The sequence below is a fragment of the Crocuta crocuta genome, unplaced genomic scaffold, assembly GCF_008692635.1.
Source record: "Crocuta crocuta isolate KB4526 unplaced genomic scaffold, BGI_CrCroc_1.0 scaffold119, whole genome shotgun sequence".
Taxonomy (NCBI): Eukaryota; Metazoa; Chordata; class Mammalia; order Carnivora; family Hyaenidae; genus Crocuta; species Crocuta crocuta.
Window position 1 is genome coordinate 2,740,405 of NW_027551562.1, and position 17,399 is coordinate 2,757,803.

The window sequence follows — 17,399 nt, forward strand, 5'->3', positions numbered from 1 at the left end:
CGGGCCGGACGGCTGTCAAACCTGGAGGCACCTCCCGCTCGTCGCCCGCGCCGTCCGAGCCCTTCCAGTCCGTCGCTGCCAACCCCTCCCGCCCCGCAGCGACCCCCCAGCTTCGGTGGCCCCGCGGCCATTCTCTGACCTTTGCTTCACTTTCCCGGCGTTTTATCTCCTCGCTCATTTTCTTTTCCCTGCCAGTTGTCATCTCCTACAACTTTAACCATCCAGATACATTTTTGCCATTCTTGTTCGCTCTCTTTCCTGTTTATGTTCCGTTCTCTCTGTCCCCTTTTCTCTTCTTGCTAAACGTACCCCCCTCCCCCTCCATAGACTGTCTTACTTTGTCTTTTCCTTAAGTCAAATCCCTCCCCATCCTCCTCTCTCCGCCCGGGGAAGAGGAAATCGTGCCTCATCCCAAAGCATCACTTTTATGGGTTCGGAGTTTGATTGTAGAAAATAGTGTAACTGGGGAACTACCCCATACTAAGTTCTTCTTGGGAACAACAGTAGAAAAGGTTAGATTTCTACACAGTTATTTAAGTAACTGCCTTGTATGTTGCATACCGACCAGACTTAAAAACAAATCATGCTTTTGTTACTTTTACACCCAATACTCTCTGGCCTAGCTTCCTGTTAACTTTCATGTATTAATCTTTGTTCTTGCCAGGACACAGGATAGTCTCCCCTCCCTCCCCATGAGTTTTCAGGTTTGATTTTACATTTTTTTTATGGCCAGTATTGATGCTGTTTGCAACCCTTACCTATTAGATTCCTTCAAAGAGGAAAGGACAATCCATTTTTGTGTTTACTGTTATCTTTTTTGAATTGTGAGCACATCATTAAAAAGAGATCCAGTTGTGTGTTTTCTTTTTTAACCTGGGAGAGAGCATCGCCCTGTTAGTAATTCTAAATATCACATAGGTTTTAGGGATCTCCCCCCCTCCCCCCAGTAGTAGGTTTGCGTTCCTGATTACCTGTGATGTTTAGGTCTAGCTTGGCTCAAAGCGTGTGCATATTCCTCAAGGACTAGTGAGTGACAAAGTCTCTGTGAGGCGTTCTGATTGTCCATTGTGGCCAAAGGGAGAGTAGAGAGTCACAAGTCAATGGTCTGGAGACGAATGGATACTCCTTTGTAGTTTGTCGTTTGTGTAAACGTTGCGGCCACCTTGATTTGTCAGTGTGGGCACTGACTCTATTGAAATAGAGCAGAAATAAATTCTTTAGTTAAAAACAACAACAACCATATCATTGTTGCTTATTGAATGTGAAGTGTCAGGAAGAAACTTCCGATGCAACTTTATGGGTTAGATTAAAAAGACTGACTCATTCGCTACGAAAAGTGGGAGACCCCGGGTAATGAAAAGTCCTAATCACAGGAATTAGCATTGACATTGTCACTGGCAGAGGACTGCATCCACGGCTTCTTCCGTCTCTGTGTGCACATCAGTGTCTTATCTAGTGCTGTGGACTCTGAGGCGCTCACACGGCGGTGGGAAAACGTCATTCATTTTTACCCTTAAGATAAATTTCAGTAGCCATATTCCAGAACACTCCGGCGTCTTGATTGTTTTCCAAGACAAACCGTTTTCAGCTGGTGTGGAGAATTTCCATGGGTATTTTCAAGTTAAAATTTACAGCGTTTTAGCCATTAGCAAGTTTTAATGCTCACCTGTTTGTTCTTTTGAAGTGGTTCCTTTTTATGTCCTTTCCCTAATTCACTGTCAAGGTTGCCTGCAAGTTGCACCATACTTCACCTCTAGACACTGGTACTCAGCGTTCCAGTTTCTTTAAAATTTGGCAGTTATCTCAACTTCTCATGCAGCATTTTTAAAATTCTGTCTTATTCCCTATGCATTTTGTGCATCGGAATCTAACTTTTTTTTTCCTTTTTCTTTTTTTTTTTTTTTTCCCCTCTTGAGGTAGTGAAAAGCGAACACTGAAGAATAGCATCTCAAGATGAGTAAAAAGCCCCCAAATCGTCCTGGAATCACTTTTGAGATTGGTGCGCGTTTGGAGGCATTGGACTACTTACAAAAATGGTATGGAAAATACGGAGGCCTTGACCTAGAGCACGAGATCGGTGGCCTTACAGATGTTGTCTGGTTGCCATTCTTTTAACAGTGGGAGAAACATCTGCTTTTTTTTAGTTTTCCTGCACTTCAACAGACTTTGCGGGTTTAGCATCTCAAAGCTGTTTTAAGTCAAAGTCATTTTAGGTATTTGGGAACGGAACTGGAAATAATAATTTAGAATAGGAAGTATAGAGTGAGTGGCAGCACCCTTGTGTACTGAGTCTGAGCCGTGTTGGTGGTGGGAGGGAGGGGACTAGTTTAGATAACTCACGATTTGGATAAAACTTGATGTAGGTCTCTCTTCCTGGCCGATGTCAGAGGCCGTCTTTCAGAATACAGACCGTGTTGATGGTGAGCACAGCCGCTGTTTGTTCCCGGTCCCATCTGACATCAAAACCCAGTTCACACCCTCTTTCCCCAGACAGCACTGACTACAGGCAGGCTGTAACTGTCCCACTCTAAATGGGCAGCACTTTCAGACCTTTTTGGATTTCTTCTGCTCCGGCCATGTGTCATAAGTGGTGAATTGAAGCCCCTACCGCACCCCTGAAACCGCGGCGGGGGGTAAAACCATCACCTGGAAAAGAGAGAAGGGGAGACAGCACGCGGGGGCACCAGGCCACAGGAGGAATGACCAGGATTCCTGCTTTCTCCTAGGGAATGCGTTCCTCGGTCCTCCTAGCTGCCCCCTCATTCTGCTCCCTGGGAGGGTCTGTTCTTGCCCGTCGTTGGTGTCCCCCAGCCCGGCCCGGGCACCTGAGAGCTCCTCTGCAGGGAAGGCGGTGGTCAGGCTCTCTTGAAGGCTGAGGCTTTGATGAGGGCCTAGTGGCTTAGCAACTCCGGGACTTGGTCCACCGGACTTTCTGACATTTTCGCGCACCGCAACTCCCCTAGAAACACAGTGGGCATTTTATAAATGTGCTTTTGATTGACTTGCATTAAGCCAACTTCCTGAGTTGGCAAATGGCAGGCTGAGAAATCTTGTTCAGTCATGATGTTTGACTTCAGAGCCGTCTGGGCTTTTTGTCTCTGAGTATCTGGCTTTACAGTTCTGTACGTCCCTGATTCCCAGGGGAAGGGGCTCTGTCGTAGGCCCTGCTTTAGGACAGTTTGCAACTGCAGCCTGATGTGGGAAGGCGGTAGGTTGTTTGGCCCCATGTCTAGAAGGTGCATCTTAGAAAGTAGTTCTTTTTAGGGGACTTGAGTGTTATTTCTTATCAGGTGGAGAGTGAACGTAGTAGTTCTCAGGTGGGGTTTGGGAAGCACTTGGGTGGGGCAGTAGCAGCCCATGTAGACGTGAAGCTAAAAATGATCTCTGAGCAGGGTGAGCGCTCACTGGGGGAGCCCATGCGCTCCTGAGTGAGAAGCGCTGCGTCAGACCAAATAACAAAAGACACCCATCTAGTCAGTAACTGACCCTCTTTGGTTCTCCTTGGACCCAAAGAAGCTTTTTACTCTGAAAGCACCTGTTAAATCTTCTTGTGGTATGAGAAGTGAAACTTTTTCTTTGATGGTAATTTTAATCTTTTAAGTTTTTTTTTTTTTTTAGTCATTAGCTTTTGACTCACTAGTTAAGTCATACTAACATATTTTCTTAGGCTTCTAAACTGACAAAGTTGCAATTGAAATAGCTTCCGGTTTTGGAGAAGCACACAGTTTATTAGCTTTCTTAGAGGTTTTCAGGGATATGAACATCATTTCAGTATTAGTAAGAAATTTGCTTTCAGTGGTGAAAGGTTTTCTAACTCAACAGCTGTTAAATTGATGATCCAGTAGTTAAAAAGATTATAAAGAACAGTTACTTTAAAAGTCAAGCCTGAACGTGCTTTGAGAGAGTACCTGGAATTTGAGGGAAAAAATGATAATTGTAGCTAAGTGTTTTAGTTGTCTTCTGCTTCGCACCAGGAAATCCCTGAGTGCTTTGGTAGTGTGGTAACTTGCATCCGTCTTCATTGATCAAGTTGAGTTTTCATTTTAATGGCTCCAGTAGTAATCGTGTCTTTAAAGTAAGTAAACATCAGCCAGAATAATCCTATATGATAATCAGTGAAGCATGTCATCGGTTTGATTTTTATGAGCTCTTGTATATGAAGGCTGTAGCATTCTGCTCCGGTTGGCTCCTTAACTGAGAGTATTGTATATACATATTCTAGGTAGTTAAATCATTTTCTTACTGTGACTTTGTTTATTAATGTTGGTAGCCTCAAGAACTAGGAGCTTTGGGTGACCCCTGTCATTTAGTATTAAAGTGTTTTACTGTAAGACCACTAACTGCGAAGACTTCCTGGGTTTTAGATGGGCGCAAAGGAGCTGTAGGAGACGCAGTGCTCTTGGGCAGGCTTCATTTTTAAATGAGGCAGTAAACCTTAGTCTTCATATCATTCTATTTGGGTCAGTCTGTATTTCATATAAATGTTACAGAGTTTTGCTTGAATACTAGGGTAAAAGCGTAGGAGGATTATTATTTGAGGGTTGAGCAACCTTAATATTTTTGTGAGGAGCAAAATAGTTAAGTGCTGAAAATTTACCAAAATGATTCCCTTTCCACTTTCACCCCTCCCTCCCTGTTTTCTTTCCCATGCTGTTTTGTTGCATCCAGATGGAGGGCTTCACCTTTCCTGTTCATTCACTACAGTTGGAAGAGTATTGGGTTCCTATTTGGCATAAATGTCTTTTGAACTATTACAGGCATTGGACAGGGAGGGGCACACAGGAGCACAGACCCTGCTTGCTGTCTCTGCACACGGGACACTTCCAGTAAAGCCATGTGTCTCTTATGAAGGAAATAACATCACATGTTGATAGAGAAGGGCAAAGGGCAAGTGTGACAGTGGGCACCCAAAATGTCAGCGTGTCCTGTATGTGAAGGATGTGTCCTGTGCGCCCTAGCAATAAAAAGATAAATTCTAAATGAAGTGGGTGGAAAGAAATTGAACTAAGTGTCCAGTTTTAGGTTTGGGGTAGATTTGATTTCATAGGAAGATACAGTCCTTTTCATATGAAAAGTACATTTATTACTGCTTGAGCAAGCCGTATTACATATCCTTTAAAGCTCGGAAAGATTTTTCATCCTTGATAATATAGTCTGCATTTTTTAAAGTAGTGATTTGTTACTTTTTGTTTTCAGAGTCCTTCTAGAGCTACAGTAGGAAACTCTTTGCTGGTTTGATTATTTACCAACACTAATGAATGCAGGCCCTAAGAAGCCAGGAGAGGCCAGTCATCTTCAGTTCCAGTGTGTGATTTTTGGATTTCCTATACTGACTAAACCCAACTCCTGCTGAGTAGTTAGGTTGCTTAATTTTTATTTAATTTTTTTTAATTTTTAATTTTTAATTCATTTTTGGGGGGAGGGTTGCTTAATTACTATTATAGTTTTACTTAAAACATCATTTAATTTCTTTCTCAACAACCTTTTAATTTAAAGGACTTTTAATGTGGTAATGTTTATAGCTAATAGAGTCAATCATTTTCTTTTTCTTTTCCTTTTTTTAATATTTTAAGTAATCTCTGCATCCATTGTGGGGCTCGAACTCGCAACCCTGCGATTGAGTCACATGCTCCACAGACTGAGCTAGCCAGGTGCCCCCACAACTGTTTTCTGTCTTACCTCCATCATGTTTTCTACCACACCCTCTATACATTCAAACCATGGCATACCAGGTTTATAATCTGTTGAATGTAGTAACGTCACAAGAATGAAAAAGGATGCAGGTTGTTGATATAGGAATGTGTTTGGGGAAGGAAAGATCAGAGTTGAAGCTCTGTTAGAGATACTGGAAGTGAATTCTGAGGATCAAAGAGGCAGGTTCAAAGCCAGACTGTCACTTTCTGATCCTGTAAATATGGCTAAGTCCTTGGCTTCAGTCGGCTTATCAGTATGATGGAAGCAAGGTTACTGCCTTTTACTTAGAGGATTATTTCAAGGGTCAAATAATGTATTTAAACTTGGTTCAAATTCTGGAAAATAGTGCATAACTATAAAGCACTGAAGTAAATACAAAGGAAGAGGGAATGTTGAAAAATCAATCTTTGAGGATCTGAAGACCTAAGGATGTAAGGTTTTAAATGTAACTTTAGTATTTACATGAGAATGGCCTGGATCGTAGAAGGAAAATCATGTTATTGTAACCAGCTATAAACCATCTTTTGAGGTGATAATAAAGTCTTTTTGTTTCTCCAGAGCTTTGCAGTTTATAAGGCACCCTTGCAAATACTGTAATTTCTAATCATTTTGAGTATTGGTCAGGAAGAAAAGTGATAAAATCAACAGGTTTGGACTACTGATTTAACTTCTGTCTTTTGAATGAAATTAAAATAGTTACTCTGTAGCAAGTGATTTAGTTACGAAAACTAAGTATGCTCTGAAAATCTGAAATGTAGAGTTAATTTAAAATATTCAGACGAGTTAATGCTTTTCTGACCTTTTTTTGGCATCTTTCTATTCTCTTCTAGATATAAAGGAAAGGAAAATGAAAAAAAAAAAAGTGGAGATATCTCCAGGTATCAGAGTTTGATAGAATAGTGTAAACTTGAACTGGCAAATGCCATTTCCACACAAAAAAACACATTGGGAGTGTTTTTGAACTGTATGGAACATTTGCAAATGTGAGTTTTTAAAATGTTCACAAATAGAATTTTAATCAAGTGGGAAAATTGAGGAAATATAGATTATAGCAAGTACAAATGCTTACTAATTTGAACAAAAGGACATAGTTTCCGAATAAAAAGGGTTGCTTTTTTCTAATTGAATTTAGTTATTCAAAGGCAAACGTTCATAGAAGTAAGTTGTGTTATCTCTATTTTGCAGTAGGAGAATGTTCCTGAAAAGTAGTAATGTAGATCCAATTTTGAAACTCAAGTCATTTTTAAGTTATATTACGTGAGTTAGAAGTTTGTAGAAACCTTAGGTGAATAGTTTTAAAATAGGAAGTCTTTTGCTAATTTGAATAAATTCTTTTGTATATTGGGTTTCCCTAACTCTGTATATGTGAAAAGGATTGATTCTTATTTTGAGTCACTACCTACTTTTGAAAACCTAATTTTAGCTTGTAGGCCCAGCAAAATGTACAGTGACATTTATATACCACCCACATTGAATTATATTGGATGGGTGGTCACAGAAAATTTATCCAGGGACTCCAGATTAAGGACTCTTCTTACAGAGGCTTTCAAATTGAAATCTATGTGATTTTTTTTTTTTATTTCTAAGATTTTTCTATTCAGAAAGTCACAAGTTTTGAATTTTAAGATCTAAGTGAGTCGTCATTTTTGTCATCATATAGGTCTGCATCAGTGCACCCTGTAGTATTTTAGTTTTTAAAATTTTCACCAAAACCCTGTAAACTTTTAAAGGTAAAGATCTCTTTCTCCGTCCTCTCCCCTCAAAAAATGGTGAAAGCAAGGTCAGATGTGGCGGCAGAGTAGATGTATTTTTTATTGTTATTCTTACTCTGATGTTCTTCTTCTCACTATATTGATTGATTTCCTGTAGATCTTGTTTTCTGCTCAGACTTTTTGCTCCCTCTAGTTTTCTTGGAAGGTGAAAGAAAAGGAATATTGGAAAAAGTGAATTTAACTGGAAGTCAGAAGATGTGAGTTCTGGGTGCTCTTCTGCCATGAACTGTGTGACTTTGGAGAGTTCCTTTTCTGCTTTAATGTCCCTAAAATGAGGGTGTGACGTTCAGGTCCCTTGACTTTGAAATGAAATTGCTTTGATCTACTTTCCATCTATTCAGGGATGATAGATTTTTGTAATCTCACTTTTAGATGAGTAAATAATATAGACTTGAGGCAAAAGTAAGACAGAGTAAAAGTCCTACATCGTTTGCTCAAAACTGCTGGTCACTAAAAGAGAAAAAAATGAGTTGAAACTGTGGAGAAAGTTGAATCTAGTTTGGTACAAAAATAATAGTTTTGGAGTTTGGAGGATAGTGTTATTGGGCATGCAGTTGGCCTTTCTCCAACCTGCTCTCCCACTGATTTAAATACTTTTCATTGTGTAATTTTGAAATTGCTTGGAACCATAACTATTGGCTTAGAAAAGCGTGTAAGTGTATTTAACCAGTAGGATGCCCTAACTTCCTAACTTTCCATGTGGTAACGATTCACTAATTGATTCTCTTACATAAGTGCTGGGTGCTATAGTTCTGAAAGTGAGAGTGAGCTTTAGCAGCTGAAGATTCACCTACAGGGTTTGTTATGCATATATCACCGGGCTGCCCCCCATAGCTCCAGAGTCAGCAGGTCTGCAGCAGGGCCCAGTGGTTTGCACTTCTGAAATGATGCTAGTTACCGCTGATGCTGGAGACCATGTGAGAGGTCTGCTGGCCCAGGGTACATGGAATTGTTAGCCCAAAGGTAAAGTTCATGAGGCGGATAGCAATGGAAATGGCCGGGATTATTCTTGAATTTATAGTCTGTTTTTATTTACTGACATTAGTTGGAAGAAGTAAAATGCAAGTACATTGCAAAAATGATGCATGATTCGGAAATCATTTTTTGCTGTTTTCCAGTACAGTATGTTCACTTACACGTGCTTTGACAAAGTGCTTCAGCTTTCTTGCTTTTTTCTGCTTTATGTAATCTCCACTGTGACCTGGCTAGACTGTTGGGATTTAGGTCCTTGTTGCTAAGGGGCAAAAAGACTGTCCATGGTTATAGTTAATTATGGATTGCTGTTGTGATAGAAGTTATGGTAACTTCTATACTGATTTATGGGGAATATTCAGTATGACACTTGAATTTTACAAGGACCCTATCAGGTGTGGGACGATCTTTACCACTTTAGAACTGACATATCTGAGGTTTGGAGATATTAACTGTTTTATTCCAGTTCATCTAGTTGGAAAAGTCATCCTGTTCCCAGGTTCTTTTGACTTAGTCTCATGATGTTGTTACTATCACCCATTGCCTCTTCTATGGACACCCTGAAGTTTGAGCCTCAGCTTAGGGGAGTGAATGGGCTCAGCAGTGAGGGGCTGTCTTAATTCCTGACTTTCTCTATTGATCTGTATCTGGTGTTTAGAAAGGCCCTGAGAGTCCGGCATGCCTGTGTCACTCTTGTTCCATGGAATTGTCTTCTACAAGGTAGGTTAATTTCAGGCCCTGAATGTCCCAGAAACTCTCCTTCCCAAGCTTACCTTCGAATGGAGCCTTGAAGCTGATGATTTCCTAGCTTTCTTCACAAATGTATAGTAAAGTCCAGGAACCTTGGGCTTATTGTACTGTACTCTGTGTGTGCGTGTGTGTTCATATAATGGCAAGAGTGGACTGAAAGAGAGACTGTTTTATTTGCTTACCTGACATTTGGTTGAAGGTCAGCCATTGTAGATCACGTGCATCCAGCTCTATTCATTACATCATTGCTGCTGAATATCATTATGTACTGTGAGACTTAACACTTGCCACATCAAATTAGATGGTATTGCATTTGCAACAGGGAGTTGATCAAAGCCACTAGTTGGGAAATAATTTGTCTGTGGTGGTAGTCAACTCTACTAGAAAGAATGGCTGGCAATTGTAGTTTTGCTGATGAGACAGAACTGCCATCTATAGATGCTGAAAAGTTTTTAATTTTGTTTTTAACTGATTAAGTGAGGGAGAAAATACAAAGTTTTAAATATCAGTATAATTTGTTAAAAAGAAATTACCATGATACTGAAAAGGCAGTTTAGTTTTGCTATTCTTTATAAGGGTCTCAGTTTTAGTATTTGTATGTGATTTTTTATTTTTATTTAATTTTTAATTTTTTTTTAATGTTTGTTTATTTTTGAGAGAGAAAGACAAAGCATGAGCAGGGGAGGGGAAGAGAGAGGGAGACACAGAATCCAAAGCAGGCACCAGGCTCTGAGCTGTCAGCACAGAGCCCAGTGTGGGGCTTGAATCCATGAACCACGAGATCATGACCTGAACTGAAGTTGGATGCCTAACCGACTGAGCTCCCTAGGTGCCCCTGTATGATTTTTTATTTTGAAGAACTATTGACCATCCCTACTGTCACCTCTCATACATCATTAGTCATCAAGTAGAACTTTTCTTTTTATTAGATTGGAAATTGATATGCAAGTGTTATATATTGTTTCAATAACTATACTTAACTCATCTTTGAGAGAATTGTTGCAGTGAAATTGAAGGAAAAATGTGGATATTTATTTAATATTCAATGTGTCTTAGAAGTCTGTTTTTCATTGCCAGAAAGCTCACCCTCTTTAATTAAAAATGAGTATGTTCCTAGTACATTGTGGTTGGGAAAGGTACCAAAGTATAAGGTACATAAAATAATATATATGTACAAGGATTAGCCCTTTTTACTCCTAAAGATACCCAGCAAAGTTTATTGAATTTTGACAGATTGGTAAAGAATGAACCCCAAAGTTTTTGGGGATATCATGACATCTGGTTACTATTCCAGAAGATTTTGGCAAATGAGTTGTGACTAACCAGTTGAAAACTAAGCATAGGATTATATTTGTCAAACTAGAGTAGTAAATTTTATTTTTAAAGTCAGCCTAGTGTTTTTTTTTTCTATAGCAAATCACTCCCATAATTCCTATCTTAATTTTAAAATTTATATTATAACAATTTTGAAACATCCTCTAAGTTAAACCACTTTTTTTCCTCAAACTCTTTAATTTTAATGTGATGTTTCATACTGAGGCACAATTGAGGTATCGTACATCTTTTGAATAATTTTAATAATAAAAGAGCCATTTTATGCATAGGGGGTAGTAAAAGCTGTTTTCTGTACTCTGGGCTAACGAAGGCCAACTTTAGGCATTTTGTATCAAAAGCAGAAGATTGAAATTGAATTTACAAGAACGAGTAAACATAATAGCTGATTTTCTTATTATTTTTGTTTTCAGTACCTCTTAGTAAGAGCCCCCTATATTTAAAACTGCAATAAGTGTGATAGGAGGTAAAAATTGTCAGTTGGGAAGATGCAGAATGTATATCGAATGGAAGTATAGTCATTAAGGTCAGATGAACTTCAGTTCAGGGATCTGCCGCTTAAATACCTGTTTGTACTTGAGTGAGTCACTTCACGGTTCAGGGCCTCTGTGACCTCTCTGTAAGAACTGGGAGCAATACTAGCACCTAACTCAACAAGGCTTTTTGGGAATTGAGCAAGAGGGTGCGTATTAAAAGCTTATCATGGTTTGTGCCACATGGTAGGCACTTAGTAAACGTAGCTTTAATTATAGTAACAGCATGAATAATATTCTAAGTAGAATCTAGTGGTAGAGGAGTGAGTGTAAATCTTTAAAACTTGAATCAGTAGGTTTATAAACACATATAATTTCCTAGAGTAGTAAAATAATTTTTAAGTCCTAAATACTAAGATGTAGAAACTGAGTGGACCTCAACCTGCTAGAGTTTTGAATTTTGTGACAAAATGAAGTAAAAAGGAGTTTGGTCCTGTTAGTCACAACAAAGTATAGAAAGCACAAAGACTTTGGATACGGTGCTGGTAGCATTTTTTGGGTAGAGTAGGAAAGGAATTCTTGATAGTCTAATTGATTCTTATGGTGGGAGCTGGTCCTAAGTAGAAAGGCCGTGGAGTAGGCATTTGGATTGATTAGAAGTGACTGTGGATGAATGTCAGCGCGACAAGAGATTAAGGAGGTAGAGGAGGAGGACTTTACATCCAGGGAAATGAAATCTTAATTCGAAAGGTGGCGGCATCAGAGTTCCAAGGGAACACACCCAGAGCTAACTCTGATCTTACCTGTTTGTTGCTGGCAGAGGTGTGGACAGGTAGGCAGCAGGGTGGTCCCGCAGCTTACATTGCGCCTGTGTCCTGGGTGTAGCTGCCTCTGAAAAAAAGACCTGAGGGATGATGTGATGAGGCATTTAGAATTCGGTGTTGGGGAAGATGTGAGTTTAACGTATAAGCTACTAGCTGAATGCTTTGGAAAGTCTGGATTCTTTTGTATTTATATTTCATTTGGGAATGTCAAGTTTGGATAAAAAGAGTTTTGTTTTCAGTGTATTGATAAAGTGTGAAACAAATTAACATGCAGTATCTGAAAGCACTTCATCTAAAAATAAAGAACACTAAGTGACTTTGTTCTTACAGTTTAATCAGGGAGTTGAATGCGTGGGAAAGCCCATTTGAAAATTATAAGACATAATAATACATTTAAAGTACTCCCAAGAAGCTAAAATTTTAGAAGGTTGGGGCGCCTGGGTGGCTCAGTCGGTTGAGCATCCGACTTCGGCTCAGGTCATGACCTCATGGTTCGTGGGATCAAGCCCCGCATCGGGCACTGTGCTGAAAGCTCAGAGCCTGGAGCCTGTTTCAGATTCTATATCTCCCTCTCTCTGACCCTCCCCTGCTCATGCTCTGTCTATCTCTCTCTCTCAGAAATAAATAAAACATTAAAAAAATAAAATAAAAATTTAGAAGGTTATTAATTTTTATTATTTGGCAAATAACCCTCCCCCTAACAATTGTATGTAAGGAAGTTCTTACCTCTGTAATTCTAGTTCTTCTAATATGTTGCAGTTATTTTTTTTTTTATGACACCATGTTAGAGTTTCTTGCTTATGAAGTGCTTATCCACCAAACTGTTTGGAGTTGTTAATCCTAACTCCCTAAATTTCTGCTAATATTTAGATTATGTGTAAGTCATATTTCAAGTGTGTTTCATTTCTTAAAAATTAGAAAAAAAAATAAAAATTAGAGACCTGGGGTGCCTGGGTGGCTTAGTCAGTTGAGCATCTGACTTCGGCTCAGGTCATGATTTCGCAGTCTGTGGGTTTGAGCCCCCCATCGGGTTCTGTGCTGACAGCTCAGAGCCTGGAGCCTGCTTCGGATTCTGTGTCTCCCCCCTCTGTCCCTCCCTTGCTCACACTCTGTGTCTCTTTCTCTCACAAAAATAGAAATTATTTTTACATATTAATTAAAAAAATTAATTAAAAAAAATTAGAGACCTACTTTGTCTAGGAGAACATCTCATTTAGGTTTTCTTTTTGTGCTTCTGTAATATATCTTTAGTATATGAGCTATAACATTGTATTGTAATTGTGTTATCTTATTTGATTCTTCTTTTCTTTTCCTTCCCTCCTGAATTTGAGCTTATTGATAAGAATAATACCTTATTTTTATTTGTAGCTTTACTCCACTTCAGTGTTTGGCACATAGTGAATTAGAGACTCTGTGTTTGTGGAGTTCAATGAAATGAGTGAAGAAATGTCAATTTTTACATTTATGTAACTTAGACATTTTATTGTCTTACCAATATGAACGAAAATATTATTTAAAATAATTTGAAAAACTTATTGGGGCAAAATTTTAAAATCCTTTGCTTTTTTGATGAATGTGGTGCTTATTCAAATGATTTGTTAAATCCAAGAGTGAATTCTTCTGGTCTAAGGACATTCATTGATGTTGGCTGGCCTTGTTCAGTGGATTGTACGTGTCGATGAGTAGTTAACAACTCTGTCCTGTGGCTGAAATTCAGGAGATCCTCAGCCATAAGCGTATCAAGCAATTTCTCTTGTCATTTCTTCATGGTTGCCTTTCTTTATCAATACAGGTAAAGATCTGGATATTACAAAACTAGATGACAATTCAGAATGAGTTAACATAAAGTTTGTTTTACTGTTAATATAATGAATATATATATATGTATATATATATATATATATATATTTAATAGCTGCAAGCCCATTATTTCTTTTTCATACCAAGGATAATGGAGGAACTATAGTATGGGTGTTAATGGATAATCTTGCCTTCCAGAGGGACTTTTTGTTTTTTATCATGGACCCCTTTGAAAATCTGAGTCAAGTTGGGAACTCCCACCTCAAGAGAATATTGGTACATATCTACACCAAAGAACATTTTGCGTACAGTCTCAGGGCATCATGGTCTCCCGATTCAGTGAGTGAATCAGGACCTACCCATGTTAAGCAGTTAACAGCGTATAGGAATTCGTCTGTACGGGTAATTCCCATCTTAGATTTCTCATAGTCTCTATGTGTTGTGACCGCACTCAGGAGCTGATGCTGTACGGAACTGATGTGGTGTATTTGGTGTATAGCCAACCTGTCTGATCGTTATTTGGTTCTTAATGGATTGCAGATTTGGTCCAGAATCCACAGATACTGCTCCTCTGAACTATCTAGTGTAAGTGGGAGATACCAGTAACAGTGTTAAAATATTGGTATTCTCAGATGAGGCAATAAAATATTGTAAGCGTTTAGAAAAGGTGATAATGATTTTATTCCTGGTAATGGATTTGCTCTACTCTGTAGTTATAGCTATGGTTTAACTTGACCACTGAAGTCTTTGACAACACTAATTCAGAGAGGGTCTTGAGAAATCTACTGATGGATTATGGTAGTAGAATTGTATGCATGAAAATACTGCTAAGTTCGGCAAAGGTCATTGTAAAATCTTCTCAGAATTTCTGAATGCTATTTGTTTCCATTAAGCCTAATAACCATTTTTAGAGTGGATCATGTTTCTTGTTAAGTGTGTGTGTTATATTTGCTAGGAATCAAATATAAAAGGCACATGAAGGCGAGGCAGATCCAGAGCAATGAAGGCAATCCCTTGTTTTCCGCACAAGTAAAGATCATTTAAGCAATGCAGGCATTTCAGAGTGGGGTTAGAATAGGGAAGGTGGATAGTGGAAGTTTTATGGTGGTGTGCAGTAACTCCGGATAAGGGGTAAGAGAGCTCTATGCAGAATCTTGGCACCAAGGAATAATACTTACATCTTTTTCTTTTGAGCCCTTAAGAAATGCCAACCATGGCGTTTTCTTCATATCCTTCCTTGTTTTAACTCTGAAAGTCCAGTTCCACTTCTCAGAACTTTTTACAAATCATTGATTAATCTCTGGGACTCAGCCTAATCACTGTTCATGACACTTTTCCAGGATTTTGCCTTTTAAAAAATGACAAAACAAAACCATTGTCACTACATCTTCCAAGTTCATTAGAAAAATTTCATGTTCCGTTCATACTTAGTTATAATAAAGCCTAAATTGTACATCAAAATAATTGTGCTGTAGGTCAAGATAGGCATTTTTAAATACATTTTTTTCAATGTTATTTTTCAGTTCACTGTGTGTATCAAAGTATTATTACTATGGGCCATTTGTTAGAACAGGAAAATCCTTTCTCTGTATAGAACTGTATGGTAATTTGCCATAGCAAAGATCTTGATGTTAGGTTTTTTGTTTTTTTTTTTTTTTTAACCCTAAGGTGTGACTAATAACCAAAGTAAGGGATTGCCTGTTGTTTCTAGAATGATGGAGCATTCCATTAACTTTGCTGTTAAAGAGCCCATCAGTTTGAACCTAGCTGACAAGTCCAGTCCGATGTCCCACTGTTCTCCTGTATTCACCGTATGGCTTGTTTTGTAGTCTGGCCAGAAGGGGTGGTTTCCGTGAACTGCCCCTCCGGTCTCTCATCACGAGGTTCTTGAGGACAGAAACGTCACTCTGCTTGTCTCTGAATCCTCATCATCTGGCTGATTCCCTGACTGGTTTTAAGTAAATGGACATTGATTGACTAACTGAAAGTGTGTATGCTTTACCTTTGTTTGGACCAGGCTCATTACGTCTAAATCCTGGAAGTCCCTTACCAATCCTGGGAACCTTCGCTGCCCTCCCCAGTTTCTCGGAGCTACTAATAGCATCTTATGTAAAAGTTTTGTATATACTTAGCAGTTTACCATGTGTGATATAATTACTTTGGGACAGGCCTTATCCCACTTCTCCTGTAGGGTTTGTGCCAGTTGGTTTTGGCTGCGAATGCTCTACCCTGTGTATTCTTGGACAGTCATCTGTTAAATGGGGACTGTGTTATCTATACCTTGGATGGTTACCAGGATCCAAGGAGAAAAGGTATATAAAGAGCAGCTGGCACTCAGTAAGGAAAGAACAGAGAGCCTAACATACATGTAAATATTCTGATTCATCTCCTTGTCTGACTCTAAGCTAAGCTTCTTGAAGGTGGCTGTTAATTGTGTTTCCTTTTTACCTGCAAACTTGCTAGTGCCTAGCAAGTTCCTTAATCGTATTGGATGCCCAAATGTATGTTGAGTGAATGAACAGAAATTCAGTCATTCTTAATAATAGTAATATTTATGGCTCCTATTTAAGAATCAAAATTTGATTTGTGAACATTGTAAGACTGAAAAGAGATACAAATCTTGGGTATTTGTGTTACTTATTTAATTCTTGGCCTTCATCTGAAGTTTACCTCTACGTCTCTGGATATTTATGTAAAGAGTATAATATACTATAAATTACCCTGAAGCAGTTCCCTGAAAGTCTCGTTGTTGCATCAGGCATCCTGTCAGTGATACAGAATTTGAAATATTTTAGGAAAACTATATAAGTTACTTAAAAGTGCAATTCAGATTTAACTTACATGAAGTTATTTAGATGCTGACTCTTTGCTGACTTTAGTCATGTTATGAAAATCAAGATGTGCTTGACTCTGTTCCTATGGACCATTTTCACTTTGAGAAATGCTTTAAATATGTGGAGTTGTTTACGTTTAGAATTTGAAGGAACCTAGAGAATAAACCTCTAATGTTTTGCTCAAAAATAAAAAAGACGTGACAAGTATAAATTTATTCAACTTTGTAATTGATAGAAAATCTCTTTATAGTGGTGAAGTGGCTGGTGAACGTTGGAAAATACACTAAAGGGCGCCGTTACCTCTAGGTTCCCTGGGCGCTGTTGACAGTTTCTATGTTGTAAAAACCAGAGGAACGAAGACATACAGTCAGAGCAGTGTTGCAGGAACCCGGCATCCCAGCCTTAATTCTGCGTGGTGGGCTCAGTATGTTCACCTTGGGGAGAGTGTTAGTTCCCTGGGTTTTTGGGTTTTCTTGTTCTTCTGCCTTTCTTCAATAGAATGCTTCCCCATCCACACCCATTCCCCCTATCAAGACTAAGAGTAAGCTCTAACTGAAGGGTATAAGGTCGACAGCCTTCTTAGTTATGAGGAAATGTACAAATTGTCTTTAACGTCCCTTATTCTGAGCTTTCCCCGAATGGCTGGTGTGTGTCTGTCCCTCGGCTAGGTGCTGGGGATACAAAGATGGATATGACTCTTGTTCCTTGAAGCTCACAGGCCAGAGTAGCTTCTAAAATCGTGTCCCTTAGATGTCTGCTATCACAAGAAATGTTAATAAATGTTCCGTGATGAAAGGATTACATATTTCTTTAACTTTGGTGATAGTAAATGTTACCTCCATGTTGTTGACAAAGCAAGAAGGCTTTCAATAAAGAAAACAGTTAAACTTTTTAGCCAGGGTTTTCCCAGGCTCTTTAACCATAAGACCCCTTCTGTGTGTCACGTGT

General features: G+C 38.9%; 1 protein-coding gene across 11 annotated transcripts in view; it reads left to right on the forward strand.

The window, feature by feature from the left end:
- The first annotated feature begins 493 nt into the window (after positions 1–493).
- The window catches only part of PHF20L1 (PHD finger protein 20 like 1), an 81,968-nt gene continuing 65,062 nt past the window's right edge, over positions 494–17,399 (forward strand). For all 11 annotated transcript variants that reach the window (XM_077749940.1, XM_077749941.1, XM_077749951.1 and 8 more), the window contains exons 1-2: positions 494–512; positions 1,917–2,036. In XM_077749940.1, coding sequence (XP_077606066.1) covers positions 1,954–2,036 — 83 coding nt within the window. In that variant the 5' untranslated portion in view covers positions 494–512; positions 1,917–1,953. The remainder of the gene's footprint in view (positions 513–1,916; positions 2,037–17,399) is intronic.